Raw genomic sequence first — 14,257 nt, forward strand, 5'->3', positions numbered from 1 at the left:
CGGACCTCCAATTACAGGATGCAGATAGGGCATTGATCCGTCAGAAGATGTATGCCTTGGATGAACTACTCTATAGAGAGGAAATGTTGTGGCTTCAGAGGTCGAGGATTGCGTGGCTAAAGGAGGGGGAAAGGAACACGACATACCTTCATCGGCGGGCAGTTTGGCGTGCACGTCATAACTTTATTATTCAGCGCCTCCGCCAAGAGAATGGCACGTGGTGTACCGTCCCATCTGATATGGAACGTATGGCGACCTCATATTTCAAGGAGGTATATACCAAGGATCCGACACTTTCGCCGGAGGTGGTGTTGGGGGGTATTGTACCTAAAGTTACCCAAGCTATGAATGATACACTCTGTGCTCCCTTTTCAGAAGAGGAGGTGTCTACTGCGCTCTTTCAGATTGGCCCTATCAAGGCGCCAGGTACTGATGGGCTGCCAGCGAGGTTTTACCAGAGAAACTGGGGTGTGCTGAGGACAGAGATTGTGGCTGCAGTTTTGGACTTCTTTAAGTCAGGAATAATGCTGGATGGGGTAAATGATACGGCTATTGTTCTTATTCCGAAAGTTCCACACCCAAAGGAGCTCAAGGATTTTAGACCGATTAGCTTATGTAACGTGTTATACAAAATTGTTTCGAAGTGTCTCGTCAACCGGCTTCAGCCTATACTTGGAGATTTGATTTCTGAAAACCAAAGTGCCTTTGTTCCAGGTCGGCTGATTTCTGATAACTCTATCATTGCCTTTGAGTGCATACATCATATACAGTCACTGAAGCAGAACAGACCGGCGGCGTGCGCTTACAAACTTGATCTCTCAAAGGCTTATGATCGGGTGGATTGGGAGTTTTTGGAGCAAGCCCTGTTTAAATGGGGCTTTTCTTCGGAGTGGATCGCATGGATTATGGCGTGTGTTAAATCGGTGAAATATTCGGTGAAGTTCAATGGGAGAATACTAGAGTCATTCACCCCATCTAGGGGTTTGAGGCAAGGTGATCCACTATCCCCCTTCTTGTTCCTATTTGTTGCTGATGTTCTTTCCTCTCTTATCACAAATTCAGTTAACAATGGGGACTTGAGAGGGGTATCAATTTGCCGGGGTGCACCGGTGATTTCTCATTTGTTGTTTGCGGATGATACCATGTTACTCTTTGAAGTGTCAACCCAGCAAGCAAGCGTTGTTAAAGGTTTGTTGAACACATATACCTCAGCGACGGGTCAACTTATTAACCCAGGGAAGTGTTCCATCCTTTTCTCCGATAATTGCATGCAGTCGGTGGCGGACGAAGTGAAACATATTCTGGAGATTACTCAGCAGGTTTTTGAGCCTAAATACTTGGGCTTACCGGTCCCGGAAGGAAGAATGCATAAAGGACAGTTTGAGACTGTTCAAGAAAGATTACGGAAGAGACTTGTTGACTGGAGCGAGCAGTATGTATCGTCGGGCAACAAGGAGATTTTAATAAAGGCAGTTGCGCAAGCAATACCAACTTATGTCATGAGTGTTTTCCGTCTTCCTGCTTCGGTTTGTGATGATCTCACACGGATGATGAGACAATATTGGTGGGGTGTGGAGAATGGCAAACGGAAGATGGCATGGCTCAGTACAGAAAAGATGATGCTACCCAAGAATATGGGAGGTATGGGGTTTCGAGATATGAGAGCGTTTAACCAAGCTTTGCTCGCTAAACAAGCGTGGAGATTATTGGACAGCCCTGATAGTTTATGTACCCGCTTGCTTCGGGCAAAGTATTATCCCAACGGGAACTTGTTGGACACAGTGTTCCCTACATCTTCGTCCGCTGTGTGGAGAGGCATCACCCATGGCTTGGAGCTGCTCAAAAAGGGACTGATTTGGAGGGTAGGTGACGGGTCTTTGATTAAAACTTGGAGAGATGCATGGATTCCGAGGGGGTATGACTTTAAGCCTATCACCCCGAAGGGTACTTGCAGGTATAATTGGGTGGCAGATTTTCTCGAGGAATCTGGCGCTTGGAACATACAGCGTCTCCGGCAATACTTTTGGGATATGGATGTCCGAGAAATTTTGAAGATTCGTACATCTCCTAATAGGGGGCAAGACTTTCTCGCTTGGTTCCCGGAGAAGAGTGGAAGGTTTACCGTAAGGAGTGCATACCGGCTAGCAACTACCCATACGCACATGGGTGTGGGCGCGTCAAGTGTCTCGCCGGATGGCCAACGCCCGATCTGGCGAATGGTCTGGGAGGCCAAGGTTCCTCTTAAGATGCGCATCCTTGCCTGGAAAGCTGTGACCGGAGCACTGGCGACGAACGGATGCAAGAAATATCGGCATATAGCGACGTGCGATACATGTCCGCTTTGTGGTACGGAGAAAGAGTCGAGCTTCCATGCGTTGGTGACCTGCGGGCATGCTCGTCAGATCTGGATGGCGATGCGCCAGGTTTGGGAATCTTCTGCTGCACTGTCATGATCACATGCGAGATTGTATTATCATGTTAATCTGGAGGATATGGTCTTTACGGTCTGATTTGACTCATGGTAAAGCAGTGCCATCGGTGGAGGTGACAATGGAGTATTTACAGAGCTACATGTCCTCTTTGCACCAGGCTCGGAAATTTACGACCGAGGAGATCATGAAAGGAAAGATGCCACTGAGGGAGGAAGCCCCGGTAAAACAGCAACCTGAAGCTACACCTCAACCATGGCCGAAGCCACCAGTGGGGCGGGTGGCCTTATCAGTAGATGGAGCGTTTGATAGTTCAGACGGGTCCGCGGCCGCGGGTATGATTCTACGGCGGTCCGATGGGAGTGTTATCTTTGCAGCTTACAGATGCATCTTCAATTGCAATGACGCTCTGGAGGCTGAGATACATGCCTTAATGCAGGGCATGGCCTTGGCTATTCAACACTCAGACGGACCGGCGATTGTCCAGTCCGACTCCTCGGAAGCCCTACGTACGTTGAAAGGGAACAGTCTTTCCCGTTCCGCTTATGGACATCTAGTTGCTGAGATCCACCGTCTTATGGGTGAAAGGGAGTTTATTCCGTCGAAGGTTAATTGTGATCAGAATAGGGTTGCAGATCGGCTGGCGTGCTATAGTCGTACGAAGAGTACTACTGCTGTATGGCTAGGTAGGAGTCCACCATGTGTGGAGGAACTTGTGCCACTTGATTGTATCCCTATTGCTATGGAATAAAATCCTTTTACCCCCACAAAAAAAAGGGGCGGCGCTAGAGACGTAAAGCGTAGACTTTAAAGTGATCTCACGTAACATTAGAGTTTGTCAAAAAAAATTGCAGGCACAATATTCTTTGTTGTTTGCTTTTACTTTAGTTTCTTTGATCCGAGTATATTACGTTTTGGCTCCTTAATTTCTTCTGTACAAACTGCCTTTATTAAAGAAAGAACATTATAAAAGGAGGAAAATCCATTATGGGAGGAGTTCTGATCTTCTATTAGGCCCTCAATTTCATTTATGCTAAGAAGGGAAGTTCTATGTTTTCCAAAGGCATATGAGAAGATCAAGTTGACTTTTTTATTAATAAGGTGTTGTTTCTAAAGGGATTTCGTATAAATGAAATTATTGGATTATACTAACATAAGATGTCACCAAGCAACCAAATTCCTAGATAAAAAATAAATGACTCATGGCAAATGAAGTTTGTTTTTTACCGAAGCACCCTGATTCATGAGCAGCATGCTTCCCTTGTTTTCCAACACAAGGCACAAGCACAGATCCTCATATACACTCACAAACACTCATCCTATAAATGCACGTAGATACACCCTAACACAAATCTTGATATTGACGTGTTGTAGTCAACGAAAACATCTCTTTCTACTGAACATACATACCAAAATAAACTTGACACGGTGGGTACACCGGTGTCAATTTAAGACTTAAACCTTGATGGGCTCCTTCACAAAAAAGAAACATCTGAGCGTAGCTCTCCTTGCTCACAAAGTAGTTTGCCACAAAGTACTCCTACCACATCATCTAAAAAAACAAAAACCTCCTTTGTATTACGTACAGTACACAAATGTGTAGGCGGAGAGCTGGAGATAGAAACACTAGCTCAACCAAGAGGCAGTACTCAGTAACCACCGTCCATGTGGAAAGCGTACGGCGGGTCGTCCACCGGCACCTCGCTAAAGCCATCGCCTCCGGTGTAGAAACCAGTGAAGTTGACCCTGGGTTCCCGCACGAAGGCCTCCTGCCGGTTGATATCGTACAAGAGCCCGTCGCCGTCGACGCGCATCTTCTTCTTGCCCATCTGGGCTTCCCCGTCGAGAAGCAGCCGCGGCCTCTTGGCCTCCGCGCCCTCGCCGGGGAATAATCCGCAGCCTCCACCCGAGTTGCCTACGAGGCGGCGCAGCACGTCGGGGTCGCCGACGACCTTGAGGAGGAAGGCGAGCATCAGCTTGGGCCGGCGCTCGGCGTCCTGCACCCGGCGCCACATCGTCGCCAAGCGGTCCTCGGTGGCCCTCTGCTCCTCCTTCAGCCGGACCACCTCCATGGCTAACATCTTGCTGCTGATGTCTTCATCCTCCTCGTCGGCGTCTTCCTTGCCACGCTTGCCGCCGCTGCGGCGCCGGACGATGCGGGTCAGGAGGTGCGTCTGGCCGCGGAGGAAGGAGGCGTGCGCGAACTCCCACCGGTCCGGGTCGACCTTGCGGAAGCCGTAGGTGTTGAGCTGCCGGACGAAGCTGGAGAAGTTGGAGTGCTTGAAGTGGGCCGGGAGCAGCGCGCGCGAGAAGGAGAAGGGGTCGGCGACGACGAAGCTGTTGCTGGCCGGCCCCCACGCGACCACGGCGTCGGTCGCCGGGTCGTCCACCATCGCGTACGTTTTGGCCACGAACGGCGCCACCATGCCGCCGCCGCCTTCGCTCCCCGAGCACTCCATGCCGGCGCTGCTCATCTAATTTCACTCGCGACAGCAAGCAAAGGGAAAGCAATACTAGTGTTGTCAGGAATGACTGGTGATGTGAGATTGGTAGCCGAGCTATACATATAGTCGAGGGACCTGCACACGCAGGAAGCCGTGATGGGACAGGTGACAAGTACGAGTGGACGCGTGCCGGCGCCGGGGTGCCCCGCGTGGCGTCCCATCGTCAGGGCAAAAAAAAAATCATCTAAAAAGAATACTCCTAGCTCAAATTACAGGCAATCTAGTGATTTGAGAAAATTCATGAAAATTTAAATTCAAACTTCCAAATCTAATCAAACTTGATATCTACAGAAACTTTATAAAATTTCTAATCTAATGCAAAAAAAATCAAATTAAAATACTAAAAATCCTATTTTATATAAATTTTCTAAGAAGTAGAGCAGGTGTTGGCCAACAGGAGGCCGAAAAGTCCCTTTTCGGGCAACATGAGGCCGACGGGGTGATACTTTTGATTTTTCTTCATTAGGGTGTATAGTTTCCGAATTTATTATAAAAATCATCGTAGTTTCAAAAAAAAAATCAAAGATCGATCTTGATACGTGTCCCTCCCTGGCGATGAATCATCCCGCTGTCAAGTGTAAGCCTCCTTACATTTAATCGAAAGCCGCCCTGTCAACATCTGCATACGTTAGTTAACTACTAATTGTAGAGCGCAGTGTGGCCTGATGGGCACAAATACGTGCCTCTTCCGTCTTGGATGAGCAAATATAGAAACCCGATCTTGGACCTCGATTGTCGCGCTCATCTACTGGGGCGTAGGCGACACTCCTTCTGCCAAACAAAGCGGCAACAAGTGGTGGAAAATGTGTAGAAATAATCTAAAGAACAATCTAACGTGTGGACAGAGGACGAACACCCCATCCCATCCGGGGAAAATTATATAAAGGGTCGGTTGATGGGATACAAAATGGAGCGGTTCCACCTGCTGAGCTCGGCGCCGATGAAAATGGCAGCTCCCGTCCCCGGCTGATTGGTTAGTCAAAAATTTCCGGATTTAGCTTTGTCGCGTGCCGAGGTGAGGCCGACGTGCGACCACGCACGCACGCGGTCCCCGGCGGCACGGCTACGTCGATCGGCTCGTCGGCCATCTGGGGTAGTACGTGGCGACCAAATGCGCCCTGATGGTCCACGCTAATTCCAAGCGTACCATCGACGTTGTCGTTTGTATATTGTTCAATCATCATCTTTTTGGGGGGTTCAATCATCTGCAGCCGCCGCATACAACAAATACGACCCTCTATACGTCCACGGACAACCAGCATTATTAGTTCCACTAACCCTGTTATCATCACATCAAAGCATCATTTATATTAGAGATAAAAAGCATTTTTAGAAATAGTGAGGCCCTGTCTCATGGTGTCTCTCCTCGACATCAGCATACCTCGGCAAGACTATCAATGTGGCTCGCTTCGCCTCCCTAGTCCACGCCGGCGACGAGGATCTCGCCTTAGGAGTTCGTCTTCTCTAGCTTTTATAATTCTTTGCGAGTGAAAAAGAGATTTTATTTGATCAATCAATACACCAGTCTCGAATCCAGCCAGACCACGGTGTGGCCTTCTGTCCGGTCGAAGGAGGCTAGATAATGGCTTACACCATTTTGTTCCCTACGAACATTATATAATTTGAGTGTGCCCCTGGCTCTCACGTACATGGGCACTCTAAGCGTTAGGGTTTCTCGTGCCTCTCGTCGACGCCGTCTTCGGTCTATCTCGTCTTCTATGGTTTTAGGGCCATGGAGACGCGGTGGATCTGGCCCTTGCCGGTGGGAGGGCTTCTTTTTCAGATGGTTTTTTTTGAGTTTTGTTAGGGTTTGTTAGACTTTGTAACGTAGCCCAACTGTGTAATCTGTATATTGTGTAACATTATAAATATATGTGATAGGCTACCCCTAGAGGGTTGAGCCAGTTCCCACAAATCCTACGTTTAACAGGGTTTGTGTCCTGCTAGGAGAGACGAGGCGACAACAGCTCTCTGAATATGGAATAAGGTCCTCCCCGTCTAGCCCCCGTTGCTAGCATCGTCGGAGGGCATGTGGAGGTTTGTCTCCGGTGGATCTCGCGGGATTCAGTTGGCGTTTGTCTTTGATGGATCCATGTGGATCCGATCTTCATTCATCTGTGTTCATGTGTCTACAGGTTGGATCCATCTGATTTACGCATCTCTTCATCAATGGCGGTTACTGTCGTGGTGTGTTGGCCCTATGGGGTCTTAGCAAGATGACTTCCCGATTGTCGACTAGAACAAGGTTTGGCCGGCTCCGATGAGGGAGGGGCAATGACGGCAGCGCGTCTTCGGTTTGCTCCAGTGCTTGTAGTCGTCGCTAGATGGTCTACGGACCTGGATGTATTTCTTACTTCTGGTGGTCTTTGTACTACCTTAACAATTGATGAATAGATTAGAAGTTTTTCTTGCAAAAAAAACATGAAATCGATAATTTGAAAACTCTCCCTTCCCTCAGAAGCCTTTGGATTTGGTCAATCAACATGGACTAGCGAGACAGGTTGAAAACTCTCCCTTCCCTCAAAAGCTTTTGGATTTGGTCAATCAACATGGACTAGCGAGACAGGTCCATGTTTGGACCATTGATCATATTGAGAGCGACAAAGCAATACGTCTCCACTTTTATCGGCAACACCGTCCACTGCAAGGCGAGGCACATGACCTTCATGCAAGCTGAAAATTCAGCCTCCAGTGGTTCTGCATATGCACGCAATTCTTCGCAGGATGAGAAAATGATGTTGCTGGTGGAGCCACGCAGAATCATGCCCGCCCCTGCAATTCCTGAGATGGCATAGAACGATCCGTCAACGTTCAGTTTTGCCCATCCTTCAGCTTTATATTAACTAACACATGTATGGTGCCACAAGCTGTATCACTGTAAATCTGCCATGGTTCCACTTCACCACATCGATCGTGATAAGCTTGCACAACGTCAGCTTTGCGCATCTGCCAATCGACGAGTTCTCGAAGCTCGATATCTTGTCCCTCTCCGCATGCATCATCATTGATCTTGGTACATTGCTTACCTGCTGCCCTTGCCTGTGCGTGCTCAAGGTGATGGCTGGTAAGTCTGCATGCAACATGACACTCCACTCAATGTCATTGCACGCGAGCTTGATGTCCGAGCATGCATGGGATGCGCAAGCATCGACATAGTGACTCCGCTGGCCGGTGCTTAAGCAATTGAAGCTCAGTGTATGAGGCAATAGGGTACTCAGCATGTCCATCTCGACGCCAATGGTGGAGAAGATCTCCTTGTAGTGCTATTACACAGGGTTCCCTCTTGTGTTTGATCCTTCATTTCCTAAAGGCATAAGGTTGGAGACGTTATACACTAACAACAGGAAAGGCATATTTTCACAGCTACATCATATTTATGCCCTGATTTTGCACATGTCTACATGTGTGTTAGAGTTTGTGTAGAATACATGTTGTAATCTCAACTAAACCCCTCTCTCTCTCTCTCTATTATCCCTTAGCATATCTAAACTACCGAATCCAAGGGATCGGTAGGTTTCCAACTTGTACGCCAAGTCTGGCCTTGAGCCTCGATCAATATAAACTCCAACGCGGCTCCCTTATGAGGGAGTAGAAACGCTTCCTGACATGGTATACAGAGCCAATCTCTTTCTATCTATCTAGCCAGAAAGCTTTTCCCTCGATCACCACCACCATTACTAGATCATCATCACCACATCACCATGTCCTCCTCGGCCACCATCGTCATCAGCCTTGGTGCTCCACCAGCCGAGAAACTCACCAGAACCAACTACATTCTATGGAGGACCCAGGTCATGCCGGGACTGCGAGGAGCGCAAGTCACCGGCCTTCTGGATGGACCTGACGTTGCGCCACCGAAGACAGTGCAGGAGCAGCAGGCGGACAAATCCATGGCAGAGGTGCCAAACCCTCTGTATGCACAATGGATCTCGAAGGACCAACAGGTCCTGAGTCATCTCCTGAATTCTCTGTCAAAAGAGATTCTCGCCCAGGTCACGAGTAAGGAAACAACTTTCGATCTTTGGACTGCTATCACCACTATGGTTTCATGGATATATCATTGAAAAAAATTGCAGGGCTGGCGACTTCTTTCGTTTCGAAAATATCGGCCAGGCTAGTGATTTCCTTCATTCCGAAAATCAGATTTTTGTTTTCTTAAACAAATTGCACTATTGAGAGGTACGGATTGATTTGGATAATTTAGGAAAGTTAGATCCGTAATTTCTTATACGTTAGGAAAATATTGGTTTGTAATAAAAGAGAGGGACCGATTGATCGCAATTGATTTGGATAAGTTAGGAAAGTTAGATCTACGAATTTTTATACGTTAGGAAAGTGTTGGTTTATAATAAAAGAGTGTACATAAAAACAAACCGATGGATAAAAAACCCAGCGTGGGAATGGGTGGTGGGAGGTGGGACGAAATAAAACCGAACTAAAATAAACCGTGAGGCGAGACTACCAACTGAGACATTAGAAGTAAAGATTGTAGCGCAATATTGTAGCAACTGCTGCAGTATACAAAGGGGGCCCGGGGCGGCCCGCTGGGCTTGATCCGGCCCTGGTAGTACCTCTCCACATTTAGCAGACCAACCTGAAGATTTTTGGTATGTTAGTTTGTGAGCATGTTTTCATGTTCAGTTATGTTGCTGGACTATTGTTTATTTGATTGACATATGTACGTTCGTACTGGCTTGTGATGGATGCCTAGCTGCGCCCAGGTGATCACCTCCAGCGTCCCGTACTCTCTTGAATGAAAACATAACCAGATTAAGCTGCATCCAACTAATCAACATGGCGTAGAGCTGTGTAGCTGGTTCGTTTAGTGGGTGAGATGTTAGAGTGCAGTTTCACACGTGCCACCACAACAGAATACTCCATTCACTTGTGCCAGCGCAGGCTCAAGCCTCACAACTGATGGGGAGGCCAAAAGACTAGTTCCGCCTAGAATATGTAAGATTGTAAATTGAAGTAGCCAACCAAGCTGGAATAGCTCAGTTGGCTAGAGCGTGTGGCTGTTAACCACAAGGTCGGAGGTTCGAGACCTCCTTCTAGCGTTTTTCCTATTTTTCTTTTTAAAATTCTGTATGGATCAGGGGTCTACTGCCTTACTTTTTTTTTTAGAATCGGGTCTACTGCCTTACTTATCCCGTTGGAGTGGATTTTTTTTCACTATTTTTCTTTCTAAAATTCTGTCGGCAGTAACGTTGCATGGATCAGGGGTCTACTGCCCTACTTATCCCGTTGGAGTGGAATTTTTTTCACTATTTTTCTTTCTAAAATTCTGTCGGCAGTAACGTTGCATGGATCAGGGGTCTACTGCCCTACTTATCCCGTTGGAGTGGAAGACATCGGGACAGATTCCCTAGAAATTATCGTACGCTCATCGGCTATTAGCTTGGCAACGTGTTGTTGTATCTCATAATATACCTTCTCAAGCCGAAAGTGTTCTTCTGCGCTCCCAAGTTTAAATGAGCTCAGGTGAACAGTAAAATTAAAAGATAATGAAATTCAAAAAATTAATTTTGTGGTAACCTTTGACAAATTTTTCAATGCTTTCAAAAATAGCATCTTGGACGTATCGATTTTGTTTTTGTTGCCACGGTTTTCAAGAATGTTCATTCATGATAAATTTCCGCAAGCATAGAGTATATTTGTCAAAGGTTACAATTTTTTTTGGATTTTTTGATTTGTTTTACTATTTTTCACGATTTTACTGTTCACAAGGAGCTTTTTGAGCTACGGTGCAGATACTCCAACTCCTGAAGCTGCCATCTCATTTGTCTTGGTTTGTCAAAATGTACTTCTTCCAAACGATTAGACATATATACACTAACATTGTCTCCAGGAAAGCAATTTTGATGCGCATTCGCTTGCTGGAGCAAGTTAGATAAGAAAAATATCTGAGGAGTGGCGTGATCAGACTCCGGACTTTCTTATTCCTTCTCTTGTTATAGACATGATCATTATTTAATAAAGGTCACCAAATTTAAAAAAAGCTAAATTCTAAAAAGTGTGCGCGCACTATTTCGTCTAGTCGAGCACACACACAATGCAGCGTGAGCGCTCATTTGTCACTTACCTGGTCGGGATCATGGACACAAATCGCCCACGACATGCCGATGGACCCACACGTCATGTAAAGGGAGTGGGTGGTTCTAGCGATGAACAGGCGCAGAGATGACTTGTCTCTCCCCAACCCCTCTCTCTCTCTCTCATGTTCGCTCTCATCGCAGAACCCTCCCTCCCACCCAAATCTCATCGATCAACAGCGAAGAAGGAAGGGCGCGGCTGGTAGGGGAATCACCACTGTGACTACATGCAGGGGTAGATTGGTGCAATAGCGGCATGATGAAGATACCTTCCTGTCGTGTGGTACTGTCGGCCGTGTGCGTAGAGAAAAAAAGGACTTGATCAGCAAGACATGATGGATACGTGAGGCTCCACCATCTGGTGATTGGCAGCAGGCGGCAGCTACGGGGCACAATGAAGGTGTGGTGCTGCAGCTAACCAACGCAGGACTTTGCGTTGCTAGTATCGGTGTCCCGGCGGCGGCTGGTAGTGGGACCACCTTCGGGGGCCAACTTTGGGGCATCACTAGCTTCCTCCTTGGGATGTCCTCGGAGCTTGGGTGCTCGCTCAGGCTCGACATGCCAACCCCCGTCAACCTTCACGCGATTCCTTGACTCCAACCATGGATTCCGTACTATTTTACCAATTCTTGGTTGAACATTAACAACACATTTGCTATCATTCCATTCTCCTCGTGGTCGGACGAAACTGTGACGTTCAGTATTATTGACCACACCATAAACATCCCTACCAGGCAGGCATTCCTTGGTGGTAGATCCAATCGTCGGGGGTTGCCGCCTCCTATGCATTGTGATGGACGGGGGTAGTGGTCTCAACATAATCTTCCCTGATACTCTGGACAAGATGGGGATCTCCCTATCCGCCTACAGAAGTCGGACACAAGCTTTCATGGTTTCGTGTCAGATCGCCGTGTTCATCCCCTAGGTAGGATCGAATTTGAGGTTGTCTTTGGGGACGAAGATAACTTTTTGAAGAAAGGGGACAAGTTCCATTGGAGCGACTAGGCCAAAGCAGCCTACCGACCTCAAAATACTACTACAGTCAAACCCGCTCCTTGCTTCCCCAGCCCATGCTATCAAGTTAGAGGTCCAGGGACTCCCAGGAATGAAGATGTTGTAGGGATCCATCGAAGTAAGCGGGCAACCTCTCTCTGAGACCTGACACATAAAACTTATTCTTGTGCCAGGACCGCATCGACCGAGGAAGGTCAAAGAATTTGCTGGAAGGCCGCAGCTGAAGGCTCACCCAACCAAGGACGCCAACAACGTTGTTGTTCATCTGTGTCCTAACACAGAAGAGGTGTGGAACAAATAGAAGTGGAGGGAATTCCCCAAGTAGCACTCGCAAAAAGTAATAAATTTGCGGTATGAAGAATTTTGATGGTTTCAAGTGATGGAGTTGGCAACCAAAGAAGAAGAGGAGCCCCCACACGAAAGGATGTAAGGGGAAGCTGACCTCGTGGCCGAATAGTCGAAGTGGAGCACGTGCTCATCTGCAAGTGGTGGCGCCGGAGGAGCTTCCCCGATCAAAGAAATATGATATCTTAAATTTGGAGTGAACTACCCCTCCGTCTTCAACCTCCTACCCACATGTCTGAGGCATGGAAATGGAAACCACCTTCCTGTGGTGTCATTATCAATCCACTGTGGTTCATTGACAACGCTGAGCGGCACCCCTACCGCATCTGTGGGAAGAGCTAGTTTTCGACCTTGGCATTTTCTCTGACTCGAGGGAGCATTTTAAGGGCATGAGGATCGTGTACTTCACAATGGCGAAAATGGGCAATAGGAGGCTCGGCGGAAATGCAAGGAGGAATACGGAGGCAGAGTGGGGAATCTTACCTCCTGCCACCTCTCTTATGGCAACCGTGGTGAACCCCAGAAATCAAGGTGCTACAGCTTGGCATGCGTCCCACTTCCTCTATAGTTACCGCATCTCGATACATGGGTGTGGAAATCCAGGCATTCTCGACATGATGGAAGAAACTCAGTGGGCTCCTGATCCATATTGACAAGATGGCGCGCAGGCGCGACTCTTCAGAAAGCGCAGACGCAAGCCGCGACATCCCTTTAGCTCTTGGAGAGTAGCTCACAAAGTACTGTGCGACTAGCAGGCCCTTGGATACATATTAAGCAATGGTGAGGGTCTCCTAACCAAGCTCCCAAAGAGAAGAATCACAAGGATGAACAAGGAAGAAGATAAGAGCCCGCCGAAGGTCTCGGAGACCGCTCCTACGACCTTGTGGGAGGGCCTTTACAAGTGGCTGCATCAACATTTACCTTGTGGTGACCCGCCGGTGGTGGTATCCACTCTTGCACCCGCACTGGGGCTGCCCTGGGTTTCGTTATTTCATGTGACAAGGAAGCAATACTCAAGTCTGCCAAGAAGCGTGTGATAAAAGCATGTGTCCCAATTGGGCTTTGGTGCTCTCCTTCGTGGATTAGCTTTCGCCGTGCCGACCATATGGCCCATAGGGTCACAGTAGCTTTGTGAACTCGGCATGTGGCATCGATTCTTGCATACTGAATAGCCAAGCCTTGGCATTCGGTTCCGCTGTTGCAATAACATGCTCAACCAGCTCCGGGTCACCTAGCGCCCATACACAGCGCGCCATCGTGCACGTTATCAATGAATGCAACCACGAGTCCTCCTCTCCATAGATAGCACACCGCGACGATGTGGACATATTACGATGACTGAGGACATCCGCCGTGGGTATAGAGCATTGTGCAAGTCTCCATAGGAATACCTTCAGTTTGGAGGGAACCGCCACCTTCCAGAGGTTAATCCAACTTGCTTCTTCTCTCGATCTATCAGCCGGGCCTGATCGCCCTTCGAGCCATGCATCCCTCCTTAGCTTCGTGTTGATGAGCATCCGATATGCCGAGCGGACAGAGAAGGAGCCCTTGTGCTCGTATGCCCATGCCCAGGAATCTCTGCATTGTCTAGTAGCTAGCGGGATATTGAGAATCACGTCCGCGTCTATTGGGAGAAAGGTTGCATGAACCATGTCCTGCTTCCACCTGGCGTTGGAGCTGTTGATCAGTTCGGACACAAACTGTGGCCTATGTTGGCTCAAGCAAACAATTGGCCTGAGCGATGCCTCTTTCTGTACCTAGTTATGCTGCCATACCAAAGTATCTCTGCCGTCGCCAATGCGTTTGATGAGTCCCCGCGAGAGGATCTCCTTGCCCTCTATAATTGCCCTCCATATTTGAGATGGCTGGCTAC

At 48.0% G+C, this 14,257-nt stretch overlaps 1 protein-coding gene and 1 non-coding gene across 2 annotated transcripts; one reads left to right on the plus strand and one right to left on the minus strand.

Annotated features, from left to right (window-relative positions):
- Positions 1–3,765: 3,765 nt before the first annotated feature.
- Positions 3,766–4,976, minus strand: LOC125506527 (heat stress transcription factor C-2a). Its single transcript, XM_048671325.2, has one exon. It carries the CDS (start codon positions 4,901–4,903, stop codon positions 4,079–4,081), a length of 825 nt encoding a protein of 274 aa, XP_048527282.1. The 5' UTR covers positions 4,904–4,976; the 3' UTR covers positions 3,766–4,078.
- A 4,940-nt stretch (positions 4,977–9,916) lies between these two features.
- Positions 9,917–9,990, plus strand: TRNAN-GUU (transfer RNA asparagine (anticodon GUU)). Its single transcript has one exon. It is a non-coding gene; the product is annotated as a tRNA-Asn (tRNA).
- Positions 9,991–14,257: the final 4,267 nt, after the last annotated feature.

This window comes from Triticum urartu, chromosome 5A (genome assembly GCF_056163025.1).
Source record: "Triticum urartu cultivar PI428250 chromosome 5A, HENAU_Tu73, whole genome shotgun sequence".
Classification (NCBI taxonomy): domain Eukaryota; kingdom Viridiplantae; phylum Streptophyta; class Magnoliopsida; order Poales; family Poaceae; genus Triticum; species Triticum urartu.

What these genes read in the sequence shown, in the direction of transcription:
- LOC125506527 (XM_048671325.2), bottom strand. Translation starts at nt 4,903, where the DNA reads ATGAGCAGCGCCGGCATGGAGTGCTCGGGGAGCGAAGGCGGCGGCGGC.